The 17,500-nt window shown below is 42.5% G+C and overlaps 3 protein-coding genes across 7 annotated transcripts in view; all 3 read left to right on the top strand.

Moving 5' to 3' along the window:
• The window catches only part of LOC310721698 (tyrosine-protein kinase Fyn-like), a 15,974-nt gene extending 12,716 nt beyond the window's left edge, over positions 1–3,258 (top strand). For all 3 annotated transcript variants that reach the window (XM_083533602.1, XM_083533604.1, XM_083533603.1), the window contains 5 exons: positions 248–427; positions 528–604; positions 837–990; positions 1,463–1,594; positions 1,981–3,258. In XM_083533602.1, the coding sequence (XP_083389728.1) occupies positions 248–427; positions 528–604; positions 837–990; positions 1,463–1,594; positions 1,981–2,189 (752 nt within the window). In that variant the 3' untranslated portion in view covers positions 2,190–3,258. The remainder of the gene's footprint in view (positions 1–247; positions 428–527; positions 605–836; positions 991–1,462; positions 1,595–1,980) is intronic.
• Positions 3,259–3,715: 457 nt separating this feature from the next.
• On the top strand, positions 3,716–6,075 carry LOC310722378 (putative G-protein coupled receptor 139). The gene is made up of 3 exons (XM_083534805.1): positions 3,716–4,014; positions 4,701–5,089; positions 5,176–6,075. The coding sequence occupies exons 1-3, from the start codon at positions 3,939–3,941 to the stop codon at positions 5,845–5,847; spliced, it is 1,137 nt and encodes a 378-aa protein (XP_083390931.1). The 5' UTR covers positions 3,716–3,938; the 3' UTR covers positions 5,848–6,075.
• Positions 6,076–7,488: 1,413 nt separating this feature from the next.
• traf3ip2a (TRAF3 interacting protein 2a) lies at positions 7,489–17,246 on the top strand. 3 transcript variants are annotated; one of them, XM_083533606.1, is made up of 11 exons: positions 7,489–7,590; positions 8,011–8,053; positions 12,051–12,506; positions 12,909–13,008; positions 13,081–13,223; positions 13,423–13,511; positions 14,200–14,268; positions 14,898–15,002; positions 15,262–15,336; positions 15,529–15,842; positions 15,944–17,246. In XM_083533606.1, the coding sequence occupies exons 2-10, from the start codon at positions 8,038–8,040 to the stop codon at positions 15,673–15,675; spliced, it is 1,200 nt and encodes a 399-aa protein (XP_083389732.1). In that variant the 5' UTR covers positions 7,489–7,590; positions 8,011–8,037; the 3' UTR covers positions 15,676–15,842; positions 15,944–17,246. The 3 variants fall into 3 exon arrangements, with proteins under 3 accessions (XP_083389732.1, XP_083389733.1, XP_083389731.1); XM_083533607.1 differs by having other exon boundaries at positions 15,529–15,846; positions 16,006–17,246; XM_083533605.1 differs by having other exon boundaries at positions 13,063–13,223.
• Positions 17,247–17,500: the final 254 nt, after the last annotated feature.

Genomic DNA, 17,500 nt, shown 5'->3' with positions numbered 1-17,500 from the left:
TCCTCGTTTTATTCATCTAGTTTTGTAGTAATTGTGCCAGGAGTAATATTTCTGCTGCGTCAACAGAACCCCCTGCTGGTGACCAGAAGAACTATTAAACCTTCTATTTTAATACTTTTCACATTGCTGTAATATTATTGATTGACAGCTGATGAAATAAAAATATTTCTTGATAGTTTTTGCTTTTTAGTAGAAAATGTGGCCTAATGTGTGTGTGTGTGTGTGTGTGTGTGTGTGTGTGTGTCAGGAACATGGAACGGTAACACCAAGGTAGCGGTGAAGACCCTGAAGCCAGGCACCATGTCCCCTGAGTCATTCCTGGAGGAGGCTCAGATCATGAAGAATCTTCGCCATGATAAACTGGTGCAGCTTTACGCCGTCGTCTCCGAGGAGCCCATCTACATTGTCACCGAGTACATGAGCAAAGGTCAGGGGTTGTGTCTACAGCGATCGTAGAGACCAGCGTTTAGTTTGGCGTAACTCAGGTTTCTTCTTGTACTGATGTGTTGTGTGTAAAATGTTCACAGGAAGTCTGCTGGAGTTCCTGAAGGATGGAGAAGGTCGAGCTCTGAAGTTACCCAACCTCGTCGATATGGCCGCTCAGGTATCCCAGCATGCACTGCTCCTAAAACTGACTGTCCTCATTTATTCACTCAATAAGTATTGAATTATTACTTTAAATGTTCTATTATTTATTCATTTTGTGTAATAATTTAATTATATAATTATTTATTATTTTATTGTATATTTAAAATACTGTTTGTGTGTGTGTGTGTGTGTGTGTGTGTGTGTGTGTGTGTGTGTGTGTGTGTGTGTGTGTCTGCACATGTGTGCAGGTATCTGGAGGAATGGCCTATATTGAGAGAATGAACTACATCCACAGAGACTTGCGCGCTGCCAACATCCTGGTAGGAGAAAATCAAGTGTGTAAAATCGCAGACTTTGGTCTCGCCAGACTCATTGAGGACAATGAGTACACCGCTCGCCAAGGTGAGACACTCATCCTGCTCTTCATCCTGTCTCTCATCCTGTCTCTCATCCTGCACCTCGTCCTGCACCTCGTCCTGCACCTCGTCCTGCTCCTCGTCCTGCTCCTCGTCCTGCTCCTCGTCCTGCTCCTCGTCCTGCTCCTCGTCCTGCTCCTCGTCTTGTCCCTCGTCCTGCTCCTCGTCCTGCTCCTCGTCTTCCTCGTCCTGCTCCTCATCCTGCACCTCGTCCTGCACCTGGTCCTGTCCCTCGTCCTGCTCCTCGTCCTGTCCCTCGTCCTGCTCCTCGTCCTGTCCCTCGTCCTGCTCCTCATCCTGCTCCCTATCCTGCACCTCATCCTGCTCCTCATCCTGAACCTTATCCTGCTCCTCATCCTGTATCTTACCCTGTCTGTACTTCATCCTGTTTCCTCATCCTGCACTTCATCCTGCCTCTCAGTTGACCCCTCACTTCGCACCTCCTACCTCTTTTTCAGGTGCAAAGTTCCCTATTAAGTGGACCGCTCCAGAGGCAGCACTTTATGGAAAATTCACCATTAAATCAGACGTCTGGTCCTTCGGCATCCTGCTCACAGAACTGGTAACAAAAGGACGAGTACCATATCCAGGTAACACAATACACCTTCACTTTCACTTTCACAACAACCAGGTTTTTTTCTGACAGAACCAAGAACCATGAGCTAAATGTTTATCATGCATCAGGTTCTAGAAGAGTTTGGACCCTCTGACTGGGGAAAGGGGTTCTTTAAGGGTTTTGTAAGATCCTATAAGCGTTATGTTAGCAACAGGTTCTTGGTATTGAGAACTCCCACAAAAGTTCTATGAAGAGTTTTTCCACAGAGTGTCCCCTAAACAGAAATAGTTCTACGGGGAACCCTTTTCTGTTTGGGGGACAAAAAAACTCTTCATAGAACTTTTGTGGGTTCCTCCACAGTCAGTAAACAGTCAGTTAACATTCGTGTGTGTGTGTGTGTGTGTGTGTGTGTGTGTATAGGGATGAATAACAGGGAGGTGTTGGAGCAGGTGGAACGTGGCTACCGTATGCAGTGTCCTCAGGACTGTCCCGTGTCCCTGTATGAGCTCATGTTGCAGTGCTGGAAGCAGAACGCAGAGGAACGTCACACCTTCGAGTACCTTCAGGCGTTCCTTGAAGATTACTTCACTGCCACAGAGCCGCAGTACCAACCTGGGGACAACTTATGAGCCCTCCCTCCATCCCTCCCCCTGCCAGCCTGGAGGCGGAGTCACATATTTCCTCCACTCCTTTATTCTTGCGTTTATTTCCCAAGAAGAAGAAGAAGTTCCTGACTGACACATTTGAAGAACGGATTTTTTTTTGTATAAACCTGAATTGTGGGAAATAATGTGGTTGAAAGTTGATTTTTGAGTGCCCTCTTCTGGTCTGGAGATTATTTACAGAGTTAATAACAGATTCCAGACGCTTTACTGAGGGGAAGTAATGTGTCTTCTACAACTGATGGAGAAAAGAAAGGAATTGTGATTAACTGTGCCTTTTTCAGTATTTATTTTGGGGTATTAACAATTGCTTTAGCGCAGGGGTAAATATGATGAAATAGCAAATATAAAACAGCGAAGAAAAAAAAACCTCTGATTTTTTTTTTTTATAACCCCAAATTTTTATTTTATTTATGTTTTTTTATATTCATGCCCAGAGACCCTTTATTATGCAATGCCGCCTTTTTTGTTTAGTTAGTTGTTGTTGTTTTTTTATTACATTTAATGCTAATGCTAACCACAAATATATCAGATACAAAAGAATAATATATGTCGCTTTTTTTTAGCCAAATGTATGAGAGAACTCTTGATTATAAACAGACGAAACAGTATTATCCCTTTTTCAGTGTTATTCTCTTCCTCCGCTCAGGTTATAACGACCACAATGAGCGATCCATATCCTGTGTTTTTTTAATGGACGTGTTCGAATGCTTGTATGTTTGCAATTCAACCTGGGGCACATGTAAGGAGTGGAACACCACCACAGGGGGGCGCTATGGTGGCGCTTTATTTCCCATCCTCGTCGAATTCCCTTAACGATCCACAGCTAACTAACGGTCTGAGCGGTCACATGACCAACTTACTATAACCAGCTCTACAGAAAACCACAACTCATTCTGGGGGGAACTCGATTAAGGGAACGTGAACGAGGGGACATAAAACGCAGTCGTACACGTTTTTATATTTCGGTTTTTGCTGCATGTTCTTTTTTTAAACACATCAGAAATTTTGTAATAAAAAATATTTTACACTTTTACACTTGTATGTCATTATTACTATTGTACAGTGTGTGTGTGTGTGTGTGTGTGTGTGTGTGTGTGTGTGTGTGTGTGTGTGTGTGTGTGTTTGTGTGTGTGTGTACCGGAGTGTATTTTTTGTTGTTTGCACCACGTTGTGATATCAGCTCGATATTCAATAAAAAACATTTCCACGAATCAATAATAACGCAAGCGCCATTTCCTTTTCCTTAACTAATGTAGTGTGTGTTTATGTGCCAGGTATCTGCCCATCTGCTGCCCGCGCGCGTGTGTGTGTGTGTGTGTGCGCTCAGGTGAGTTCTACCTGCACAGTCACACGTTTACGCTCTGTCGCAGTGAGTACTGGAAAAATTTAATTAAAATTAAATAAAATTAAAAATTGTTAAATCTGGACATTCTGTAATTATTGTTTGTGTGTGTGTGTTTGTTTGTGTGTGTGTGTGTTATTGTTGCTGTTGCTGTTGTTGTCTATGTTTAATCTTAAATTGATTTGTTTGTTTCGGGTGAAATTTGGGGGAAAAAAAGTGTGTGTATAAAATCTAAGATGTTCTTTAAACAGTTTGTGCCTCTTTAACTCTTTATATTCGACATTATTCATTTATTCTACTGAAGCAATAAAGTGTGTGTGTGTGTGTGTGTGTGTGTGTGTGTAATGGCTTTATTGCAGCATTAGTGCCGTATGATGGATGGAGCGAGTGTTTTCATCACCATCCAAAAGGTGTATTACCCGCTGCTGTGTGTTCTGGGTATTCCAGGTGTGTGAGTAATCGGATCCGACATGAACATGTTCAGAACCACACAGAACAATTTTCTTCGCAAACACACACACACACAGTTCCAGTCCAGAATCCTCATCACACATTCTTTTAGATTCTTCAGAATCCTCAGTGGGCTTCCAGAGACCCTGACTTGTGGTTTCACAGTTTTCAGGGCACTTCTATAATCTTCAATGAGGGTCTGTAGAATCAACAGTTGGGTTCTTGAATTCCAAAGGGTGGTACCAGGGACCTTAGGGCAGTTTAAGAACCTTTAATCAGAGTTTATTGGATTCTCAATTTGTTCTAACATTTCAAAAGGTGGTACTGGTTACAAGTCAAAGCAGTTCTAGAACCTTCAATGGGGGTTTCTAGAATCTACGGTCGGGTTTTAAAATTTGGAAAGGTTCTACTGGGTCCCTCAGAGCAGTTCTCAACTGTTGATGTGTTTCCAGAATCCTTCATTTTTATTTTAAAATTAAACCTAAAACCAACTTCTAAAAAACTCTTAGAGGGTTCCAAAGACCCTGAAACGTTCTAAAACGTTGGTCAGAGTAAAAACTGTGGTGTCATCACTCTCATAGTGGTTCTGTGGCTCTGAAAGAGGTTCTTCCTCAAATTCATGATGATGTTAGGATCCTTTCGAAAGCAGAAAACTATCTCTCCCTGCTGTTATTTTCCCACAGCAAATCTCTTCACGTTCTACATGCTGTGCTGGCGTGTGTGTGGCATGTCCAGCTCGGCCCGTGTGTACCTGAGCTGCTTGGCGCTGGTGGACACGTGGTACCTGTTGTGTGTGACGCTGCTGGACCTGAGCCTGGCGTTCCTGCAGCCGCAGCCCTTCTGGCACACTCAGATGTGGTGTGGAGTCATCACCTTTCTGCAGTTCGGGACCTTCTACGCCTCGGCCTGGATTGTTGTGGCCTTCACTATTGAGCGCTACATAGTGTTCAGAGTGATGATAAGCCGACAGCGCCATCTGCAGGTCAGACACGCCCTTCTTACCTGCATCACCATTGTCTTGCTATCACACATGGCTTCAGTTCCTCTCAGCTGGATCAACAGTGCAGTGCAGGTGGAGCCTCACACCTCACACCACACTTTAACTTTAAATTGTTTTTGTTCTTGTAATAACTGCATGTGAGGGTCTCTGAATTCCAGGTGAATCGGACTCTAAATGGACAGACCGTAACGGTTCCGCGCTGTCTTTATCGAGACGCCTTCTACTCCACGGTGGTGGTTTGGATCACGTCCTTCCTGTCCAGCGGAGTTCCGATCCTGCTCGTCATCATCTTCAACTCTCTGATCGCGTACCAGCTGCTTGGCTCCGGTCGTCTCTTCACTAAAGAGGAGCGGCGGACGATCCGAGCATCTCGGACACGGGGTTCGGCCCGCAGGACGCTGCTGCTGCTCGGGATCGTCTCGGTGGCGTTCGTGGTTCTTAGTCTACCGCGATTCGTCACTTACTGCATCCTGCGCACTGAACACAACCATGAAGACTTCAACCGAGATGACTACACCATCACCATCAACATCATGGGAGATGTGGCCAACATGCTGCACAACCTTAACTCCGCCACCAACTTCCTGCTGTACTGTGGAGTGAGTCGCAGGTTCCGGCACGAGATCGTCAACACCTTCCACTGCCGAGTCCGAGCCATAGAAGTTGGATCCTTCTTCACTCAAACAACTATGAAGGTCTTCTCTGTGGCTGAGCGCAAAGAAACAGCAGGACGAGACCCCGTCTCCATCGTCCTCAACAAACTGAGACGATTGGAGACTCCGAAACAAGCAGCAGGAACTCAGGCGGGTCTGCAGCGATCTGGACCCTGAACCCTGAGACACTTTTGAAAGTGATTTTATATGCACCAGCTCTTGCATGGAGGAAATGTAGAACTAAAACAAACTCATAATTCTGAAAATCCTGAAACTTCAGCTTCTGATACTTCTGAAACAACTGCTCCTAAAACTCTTGAAACTCTTGCTCCTGAATTTCCTGAAACTCCTGTTAATGAAACTTCTGAATTTCCTAAAACCCCTGAAGCTTCTTGTCCTGTTCAATAAAACCTGATCATTATTAGAGAATTAAGCACAAGGGATCATTACTTGGCTTCCAGTTTGTGTGTTTGCAGGGGGCGGGGACTGGCATGAAGAGGGTGGGCCAGATGAGAAGAGGCAGACCAGATGGACCGGGGGGCGTGGCAGGGGTGCAGTGTAGTAATTTGAAGGATAAAACACACAGACTAGTTTTAAAAGCATGTTATTGCAATAAAAATCATCTTCTTCTTCTTCTTTCGGCTGCTCCCATCAGGAGTCTCCACAGCGGATCATCTGTCTCCATCCCCCCCTGTCCTCTACATCTGCCTCTTTCACGCCAACTACCTGCATGTCTTCCCTCACCACATCCATAAACCTCCTCCTCGTTCTTCCTCTTTTCCTCCTTTCTGGTGTCTCCATCCTCAGCATTCTTCTACTGATATACCCCATGTCCCTCCTCTGCACATGTCCAAACCATCTCAATCTCACCTCCCTCACCTTGTCTCCAAAACGTCCTACATGCACTGTCCCTCTAATAAACTCATTTCTAATCCTCTCCATCGTCGTCACTCCCAACGAACATCTCAACATCTTCAGCTCTGCTACCTCCAGCTCCACCTCCTGTCTTTTACTCAATACCACTGTCTCTAATCCATACAACATCTCAGGTCTCACCACAGTCCTATAAACTTTCCCTTTCACTCTCACAGATACTCTTCTATCACAAATCACTCCTGCTATTACTCTTCTCCACCCACTCCACCCTGCCTGCACTCTTTTCTTCACTTCTCTAACACACTCTCCATTACTTTACACTGTTGACCCCAGGTACCTGAACTCCTCCACCTTCTCCACCTCTTCTCCCTGTAACTGCACCCCTCCACTGCCCTCCCTCTCATTCACACACATGTACTCTGTCTTACGCCTACTGACTTTCATTCCTCTTCTCTCCAGCGTGTACCTCCACCTCTCCAGGATCTTCTCCACCTGCTCACTACTCTCACCACAAATCACAATATCATCCACAAACATCATAGTCCACGGAGACTCCTGTCTGACCTCGTCCTTTAACCTGTCTTATAACAATAAAATACAACCGACAATAATCATTTTGTTCCAAATCCCAAACCATCCAATAAATAAATACACAAACAGACAAACATAAATAAATAAACAGCAAACTATTTTTATTTGCATTTGGTTTAAATAAATAATAACCGCAGTAAAACATAATATTAATAATAATAATTATTATTATTGTTATTGTTGTTGTTGTTGTTGTTGTTATTATTAAGTGGCCTGCAGGTGGCGGTGTTGGTTATGCCGAGATCCGTGACGTATCTGTGTCCAAATCCTGCATTCTGTTTTTACTTACACACACACACACACACACACACACACACACACACACACACACACACACACACACACAGAGTGGGCGGGGAATTCCCTGATTTGCATACTAAGAATGTTTTTCCTGAAAGGGGAGGAAGCAGAAACACTTCCGCGTGCAGTGAACAGGTGACACACCTGAGACAGGTAAGAGCGCGTGACGAGCCGCAAACAACTCTTCATCTTCTTCCTCTTCTTCTTCTCCTTCTTCTTCTCCTTCTTCTTCTTCTTCAGATTATTATTGGATATTGTACCTGAGCGCGGTGTACACACACTTACGGCGCGTGTGTGTGTGTGTGTGTTGACGCGCTTTTCACGGCGCATATAAAGCGTGTGTTTCTTTAATTATTCTATTTAATACTATTACTCATTTTTAATAAATAATGTATTTTATTTACTTATTTATTTATGAAGCTGTAATTATAAAGGACTTTTCTCACGAGTAGACACGAGTGACGTCATGAAACAAACATACAAACAACCGTGTGTGTGTGTGTGTGTGTGTGTGTGTGTGTGTGTGTGTGTGTGTGTGTGTGTGTGTGTGTGTGATTATGGTTGTTGTTTCAGTGTGGATGTAGTGTGACCCCCTGAGCAATGGCATCATGTTCAGGTATTCTCTCACACAATACTACACTATAATATACTACACAACACTACACAATAATACATTCCTCTACACAATACTACACTATACTACACAACAATACACTTCACTACACTATACTGCACTATACTGCACAACAATACACTTCGCTACACTATACTACACAATACTACACAATACTGCACTATACTACACTATACTGCACAACAATACACTTCACTACACTATACTGCACTATACTACACTATACTGCACAACAATACAGTTCACTACACAATACTACACAACAATACACTTCACTACACAATACTGCACTATACTACACTATACTACACTATACTGCACAACAATACACTTCACTACACAATACTGCACTATACTACACTATACTACACTATACTGCACAACAATACACTTCACTACACTATACTGCACTATACTACACTATACTGCACAACAATACAGTTCACTACACAATACTACACAACAATACACTTCACTACACAATACTGCACTATACTACACTATACTACACTATACTGCACAACAATACACTTCACTACACAATACTGCACTATACTACACTATACTACACTATACTGCACAACAATACACTTCACTACACAATACTGCACTATACTACACTATACTGCACAACAATACAGTTCACTACACAATACTACACAACAATACACTTCACTACACAATACTGCACTATACTACACTATACTACACTATACTGCACAACAATACACTTCACTACACAATACTACACAACAATACACTTCACTACACAATACTGCACTATACTACACTATACTACACTATACTGCACAACAATACACTTCACTACACAATACTGCACTATACTACACTATACTGCACAACAATACAGTTCACTACACAATACTACACAACAATACACTTCACTACACAATACTGCACTATACTACACTATACTACACTATACTGCACAACAATACACTTCACTACACAATACTGCACTATACTACACAACAATACAGTTCACTACACAATACTACACAACAATACACTTCACTACACAATACTGCACTATACTACACTATACTACACTATACTGCACAACAATACACTTCACTACACAATACTGCACTATACTACACTATACTGCACAACAATACAGTTCACTACACAATACTACACAACAATACACTTCACTACACAATACTGCACTATACTACACTATACTACACTATACTGCACAACAATACACTTCACTACACAATACTGCACTATACTACACTATACTGCACAACAATACAGTTCACTACACAATACTACACAACAATACACTTCACTACACAATACTGCACTATACTACACTATACTACACTATACTGCACAACAATACACTTCACTACACAATACTGCACTATACTACACTATACTACACTATACTGCACAACAATACACTTCACTACACTATACTGCACTATACTACACTATACTACACTATACTGCACAACAATACACTTCACTACACTATACTGCACTATACTACACTATACTGCACAACAATACACTTCACTACACTATACTGCACTATACTACACTATACTGCACAACAATACAGTTCACTACACAATACTACACAACAATACACTTCACTACACAATACTGCACAATACTACACTATACTACACTATACTGCACAACAATACACTTCACTACACAATACTGCACTATACTACACTATACTACACTATACTGCACAACAATACACTTCACTACACTATACTGCACTATACTACACTATACTGCACAACAATACAGTTCACTACACAATACTACACAACAATACACTTCACTACACAATACTGCACTATACTACACTATACTGCACAACAATACACTTCACTACACAATACTGCACTATACTACACTATACTGCACAACAATACAGTTCACTACACAATACTGCACAACAATACACTTCACTACACAATACTGCACTATACTACACTATACTGCACAACAATACAGTTCACTACACAATACTACACAACAATACACTTCACTACACAATACTGCACAATACTACACTATACTACACTATACTGCACAACAATACACTTCACTACACAATACTGCACTATACTACACTATACTACACTATACTGCACAACAATACACTTCACTACACTATACTGCACTATACTACACTATACTACACTATACTGCACAACAATACACTTCACTACACTATACTGCACTATACTACACTATACTGCACAACAATACAGTTCACTACACAATACTACACAACAATACACTTCACTACACAATACTGCACAATACTACACTATACTACACTATACTGCACAACAATACACTTCACTACACAATACTGCACTATACTACACTATACTACACTATACTGCACAACAATACACTTCACTACACTATACTGCACAACAATACAGTTCACTACACAATACTACACAACAATACACTTCACTACACAATACTGCACTATACTACACTATACTGCACAACAATACACTTCACTACACAATACTGCACTATACTACACTATACTGCACAACAATACAGTTCACTACACAATACTGCACAACAATACACTTCACTACACAATACTGCACTATACTACACTATACTGCACAACAATACAGTTCACTACACAATACTACACAACAATACACTTCACTACACAATACTGCACAATACTACACTATACTACACTATACTGCACAACAATACACTTCACTACACTATACTGCACTATACTACACTATACTGCACAACAATACACTTCACTACACAATACTGCACTATACTACACTATACTACACTATACTGCACAACAATACACTTCACTACACTATACTGCACTATACTACACTATACTGCACAACAATACACTTCACTACACTATACTGCACTATACTACACTATACTGCACAACAATACAGTTCACTACACAATACTACACAACAATACACTTCACTACACAATACTGCACTATACTACACTATACTGCACAACAATACACTTCACTACACAATACTACACAACAATACACTTCACTACACAATACTGCACTATACTACACTATACTACACTATACTGCACAACAATACACTTAACTACACAATACTGCACTATACTACACTATACTGCACAACAATACAGTTCACTACACAATACTACACAACAATACACTTCGCTACATAATACTGCACTATACTACACAATTCTGCACAACACTACACAATTCCTATAATTTAGTAATTAATAGTATTAATAGTGTGTTTAATAAACAGCAAAACTAAAAATACAAAAGGGAATGAGACGGAATCTTAAAATAAACATTATTTGTTTCCTTTTTAGAAAAATTGCAAAAAAGAATTACAATCAATGAGAAAAGAGAACAGAAGCCGCACTGTGCAGTGTTTCTTCATGTTTCAGTCTGAAATGATCCCAAACTTTGGAATCTTTCTGGCGTGTCCTGAATCTTCTCCTCGTCCTTCGCGGTTTTCCGTTCCTCCATTTTTCATTCTGCAGCGTCTTCTGTGTTACCTGTCCAGAGCGCTCCAGGGTTTAGCGGGTGGTGCGTCAGTAATAATGGTCCGTGGGGAAACAATACAATACACAACACTTCACAACACTTCACAACAATACACTATACTACACAATACTACACTATACTACACTGTACTACACAATAATACACAACACTTCACAACAATACACAATATTACACGGTACTACACTATACTACACTGTACTACACAACACTTCACAACAATACACTATACTACACTATACTACACAATAATACACAACACTACACTATACTACACAACACTACACTATACCACTGTGCACTACACAACACTACATAACAATACACATCACTGTACTACATAACACTACACTACACCTGAGCTGTTTTAAACTCTAACGCAGTCTTGCTTTCTGTCTCCGTTCTGTCCTGCAGAAGCGTCCTGTCCTCATCTCAGTCTCCCGGTCGAGATGGACGAGTTGATGACATCATCATCGCTAAACTTGGCCTGGCCAGTGTGTCAGAAGTGTTCGATGCACGTTGATGTCACATGCCCACGTAACGTTGGAAACGGCGAGTGTGAAGATGCCTGTTTGAGAGGTCGTGCCTCGGGGTTAAACGTCAACAGACCTGCGTTTCCTGTGTCCCCTGAGTTTGGTGCATCACGTATCCGTCCCCTCCACAGTCCACCGGGAGATGTTGGACGACGCCTCCTGGAGGACGAGCTGAGTGAGGACGTCTCGGCCGTGTTTCCTGGAGCGGGGTACGGAGCCAGATGTCACTGGAACGTTCCGAGTGAGGATGAGGAGAGTCTGGAGCCGCCTCTTCCTCTGTGCTCCGATGTGGGGGAGAGTCCGCGGCACCTGCGCCGCCCCGTCCCCGCTCGCTTGCGTACGTACGGCTCCAGCTCAGATCCCCGCTAGCAGGCTAGCTCACACGCCTGACTGACCTACCATCACTGTGACCAACACTGACACCCCATTACATGCCAATCATTTTGTAGGAGGCGGAGCCTAATTTACTGAAACAGCTGGAATAGTTAGCAGGGATTCGCTGAAAACTTAAAAGGGGCGTAGTGGGCAGGTTTGGGGCATGGTCATACAAAAGGGGGTGGGGCCACACTCTGTGTTTTACAGGAAGTGGAAGTCTTCTCCAATTTGTAATAAAAGTCACATGACTTCCATCAGCCAATAAGCTTTCCATATAATCTGAGTCAGGTTAGCATCGAGCTAAGAGTTGGTCCATGCTTTCTTACTTTTCACTTTGTGTGTGTGTGTGTGTGTGTGTGTGTAGCTCTCTATGCAGTAGATCCTCAGTGTCCCAGATGTCCAGCTCCACCCCTTTACATGTTACCATCACACACACACGAACAGCAGAAGCACATGCAAGCCAGGTAACACACACACACACACACACACACTCAGTATTAACCACACGTATGTAACAGTGTCGGGTCCGCCTGCAGGCCGATGCCCCTCAAAGCTGCGGTTTCCACCCCCCGTGTGAGAGACTCCCCTGGCGTGATGACAGAGGCGTGCGTTCTTCCCTCTCAGCCAATCAGAACGGGACAGGAAGTGAGGCGCACCATCAGCCTTCCTGACGACTGCCGTGAGTCGAGCTCTGAATTTAATGTAGCCTACAGAGATGCTAAACTTCAACCATAGACTTCCATTACTTGTTTGCAACATTAACGTCCTTAGCACAACACTAAAGCAGCCATCTTACAGGCTAGCCTGAGGTCATGTGACCTGCTCCTGGCCTTTAAGTGAAACTATGAAATCTAAACATTATGGCTGGTGTTTCTCAGGAACAGTGTTTATCACGTACTCGGTGGACGTGGCTGAGGAGATCTTCCCCTTCGTGAGATTCTTAATAAATCAGGGCTTCAGACCTGCTGTGAGTCTGAGCTCCATCCTCTACCTCTCTTTTACTCATCTAATCTCCTGATCTTCCAACCTCTATTCATCTAACTGTTTATTAATGATTCAACTCTCCTGATTTCCTCTCCTCTCATTTCATCATATTTCATTTAGTCTCATTTCATTTTATCTTGTCTCATTTCATCTCATCTCATTTTGTCTCATTTCATCTCATCACTATTCATCTTACTTTCATTAATGATATATCTCCTAATCTCATCTTGTCCTGTCTCGTCTCATTTCGTCTCGTCTCGTCTCCTCTCATCTCCTCTTATTGAATCTCATCTCCTCTCTTCTCATGGTAGCTCTGCGGTGAAGGCTCTGGGTTACTGATCGGAAGGTTGGGGGTTCAAACCCTTTTATCAGCAAGCTGGCACTTTTGGGGCCCTTGAGCAAGGCCCTTAACCCTCTGTGCTCCAGGGGGCGCTGTATCATGGCTGACCCTGCGCTCAGAGCTCAGCTTCCAAACATCATTGGGAAATGCGAAGCAAGAATTTCACTGTATTGTAAAATACATGTGACAAATTTAAAGCACATTTCTTTCATTTCTTATCGCTTCTAATCTCATATCATTTCTTTTCATGATCTTCTCTCTCCTCTTCTCTTCTAAATAAGACATCTCATCTTATCTATTCATTAATCTCGTCTCCTCTGTCTCGCTGCAGATTGATATATTTGATAACGCCGTGCGGCAGATGGATGTCAATAAGTGGATGGACGGATATCTAAAAGATGTGAGTTTATGGTTTTTATCTTCTCCTCACCTTCATCACTTCTCCATCAGCAGCTTTAGGATTTATACTTTGATTTATTTATGTATAATATCTTTCATTTCATCAATAATAATAATTAGTATGAACAGAGCGCTTCAGTCTGGTCAGTGTAAAATGGCGCCCCCTGCTGCTGCTGCACTGCGCTTCACTGTGTGTTCTGTTAGCGCAGTCAGTCCCAGACAAACTAACGTTGCTAAGTTGACGTGAGGAGCTAGCATAGCTGCGCTCTGACTTAGCCATTTTAGCATGTGGGGGTGTTTTGCTACAAAAAATTTCCATCATTAAAGTCATAAAAGTAACATTTCTGTCTGTAATACATCCAGTGCGTTTGAATGATCAGGGACTTAGCAAGAGACAATGCTAACTCACATGCTAACATTAGGAATTCTGACTGGATTCTAGCTGCAGAAGCGAGACCTTTGATTACATGTTCACACTCTAGTTAGCATAACGTTAATTCAGTATAAGAAGTTTAAATGGAGAGACTTGAATAAGAATAAAGATAAGTGGAAGCACATGCTGATCAGTGTGTTTAGCAATGTATGGTTCTCTGTGTGTGTGTGTGTGTGTGTGTGTGTGTTTTGTTCTAGAAGTCGGTTCTGATCATCATGGTCATCAGTCCGAAGTACAAGCTGGACATCGAGGGTGACGGATCCGACCAACACGGACTGCACACCAAATACATACACAGTCAGGTGACTTCCTGTCATCACACCTCACTTCCTGTCTGCTCAGGCGACACGGATAACTACATTAAATTGCTAACAGAATGGTAATCAAAACGATAATGCTTCATGCTAACTCCTATATATAGAGTACACACTACATTACAGGCCTGGTGCTAGCATCCTGCTACGATTAGCTGTGCTAGCGGTGTTTCCTGAGCTGTAAGTGACGAGGACTTGTTTCCCGTCTCGATCTTGATTGCGGATCTTGATTTTTGTATGTTTCCAGCTGCAGAACGAGTTTATTCAGCAGCGCTGCCTAAACTTCAGACTCGTCCCTGTTCTCTTCCCCAACGCTAACCGGGTGAGCATACGCTAACACGTGCGTGGCTAAAGTTAGCGCTAAAACATACGGTGATTGATGTATTGATGCTAACAGTTTCCATAGTGATCAAGTATCAATGGTCGGTCTCTGATTCATTATTCAGTCATTGAGAAAAGTCATCCACCGTGTGTGTGTGTGTGTGTGGGTGTGTGTGTGTGTGTGTGTGTGTAGAGTCACGTCCCGATGTGGTTACAGAGCACGCGTGTGTTTCGGTGGCCTCACGACGCTCAGGACCTGCTGCTGCGTTTACTGAGAGAGGAGAGATACATCGCTCCACAACTGAGCCGAGACCTCACAATCAGCATCAGACCTGTCTGATACACACACACACACACACACACACACACACACACACACACACACACACACAATCAGCATCAGACCTGTCTGATACACACACACACACAGACACAGACACACACACATACACAAACACACAATCAGCATCAGACCTGTCTGATACACACAGACACACCACACACACAATCAGCATCGGACCTGTCTGATACACATACACACACACACTCACTCACACACACACACACACGCGCACCTACACAGTCAGCATCAGACCTGTCTGATACACACACACACACATGCACAAACACACAATCAGCATCAGACCTGTCTGATATACACACACACAAGCACGTACACACACACACACACACACACACACACACAATCAGCATCAGACCTGTCTGATACACACACACACACACACACACACGCACAAACACACAATCAGCATCAGACCTGTCTGATATACACACACACACACACACACACACACACACACACACACACACACACACAATCAGCATCAGACCTGTCTGGTACACACACTCACACACACACACACACACCTGTCTGATACACACACACACACACACACACACTACATTAGACTGATAGACTGTTTGTACTCTGTATTGTATAGAAGGTGAATAAATGGTTTAGTTGTAGATGATGTTGATTTGGGGAGGGAGCGACAATAATGTGCAGTAATACAGACATACAACACAACTACACACTGCTACACAATGTAACACAAGTGTGTGTAGTGTATTTATACTTCTATAAGGTGTGCGTGTGTGTAAATCATGTTGACTGGAGGAGGAATTTGTTACTTTCTGCCCGATTGTGTGTGATGATTAACGGCAGTCATTGTTCATGCTGATAAGAGCACACACAGAAACAGGTCTCAGTCGCCGGATACACAACACACTTCCTCTTAACAATTAATTTATGTGTGTGTGTGTACATTATATATTGGTATTGTATGAGGAAGTCTGGTGTGTCAGAGAAGTATGTGAGGGTGGTGCAGGACATGTATAAGGACAGTGTGACAGCATTGAAGTGTGCAGTAGGAACGACAGACCAGTTCAACGTGGAGGTTGGACTGCATCAAGGATCAGCTCTAAGCCCTTTTCTGTGTGCAGTGGTGATGGACAGGTTGAAGGACGAGGTCAGACAGGAGTCTCTGTGGACTATAATGTTTGTGGATAATATTGTGATTTGTGGTAAAAGTAGGGAGCAGGTGGAGAAGATCCTGGAGAGGTGGAGGTACACGCTGGAGAGGAGGGGAATGAAAGTCAGTAGGAGTAAGACGGAGTACATGTGTGTGAATGAGGCAGATGTAGAGGACAGGGGGCTGTGGAGATGGATGATCCGCTGTGGCGCCTCCTAACGGGAGAAGCCGAAAGAAGAAGCAGAATAAAACATTGAAGTAATAAAAAACGATCCTTCACTATAAACTAGTTATTAAAATGCCATGGTATTTTGCTGCATTTTATTTATTTGCATGTAAAACAATAATGTAATCATTAAATAAAGAAAAGTATACAGTTTATATATTATATAATTAATAAACCGCATTCTGTATTTGACTTCCGGGTTTGATCTGATTGGGTGACCCTGAGGACCCAAAGCCGCCTAGCAACGGGAAAATATTTGGGTGGGTATTTATGTGCCTGATTAAAGCCCGTGAATAAATCTAACAATTAATAATTAGATTTTGTTGGATGTAAGTAAATAAATATTTGTATAGATATAGACAGAAAAAAACCCAGTATAATGATTTAATAGATAACGAATTCTTGTTTATTAGTTTAAAAACTATGTATTCAGTCGGACTTTTGCT

Source organism: Silurus aristotelis (genome assembly GCF_946808225.1).
Source record: "Silurus aristotelis genome assembly, chromosome: 28".
Classification (NCBI taxonomy): Eukaryota; Metazoa; Chordata; class Actinopteri; order Siluriformes; family Siluridae; genus Silurus; species Silurus aristotelis.
Note: the sequence above shows the minus strand (reverse complement) of the source record. Positions and strands in the feature narration are given on the sequence as shown.

Bases quoted from the DNA above. Each gene is read 5' to 3' on its own strand.
- LOC310722378 (XM_083534805.1), top strand. From the start codon at position 3,939: ATGATGGATGGAGCGAGTGTTTTCATCACCATCCAAAAGGTGTATTAC. The intron at 4,015-4,700 runs GTGTGTGAGTAA...ATTTTCCCACAG, and splicing joins GTGTGTTCTGGGTATTCCAG to CAAATCTCTTCACGTTCTAC. The intron at 5,090-5,175 runs GTGGAGCCTCAC...TCTGAATTCCAG, and splicing joins GGATCAACAGTGCAGTGCAG to GTGAATCGGACTCTAAATGG.
- traf3ip2a (XM_083533605.1), top strand. The intron at 14,269-14,897 runs GTGAGTTTATGG...GTTTTGTTCTAG, and splicing joins TGGACGGATATCTAAAAGAT to AAGTCGGTTCTGATCATCAT. The intron at 15,337-15,528 runs GTGAGCATACGC...GTGTGTGTGTAG, and splicing joins TCTTCCCCAACGCTAACCGG to AGTCACGTCCCGATGTGGTT.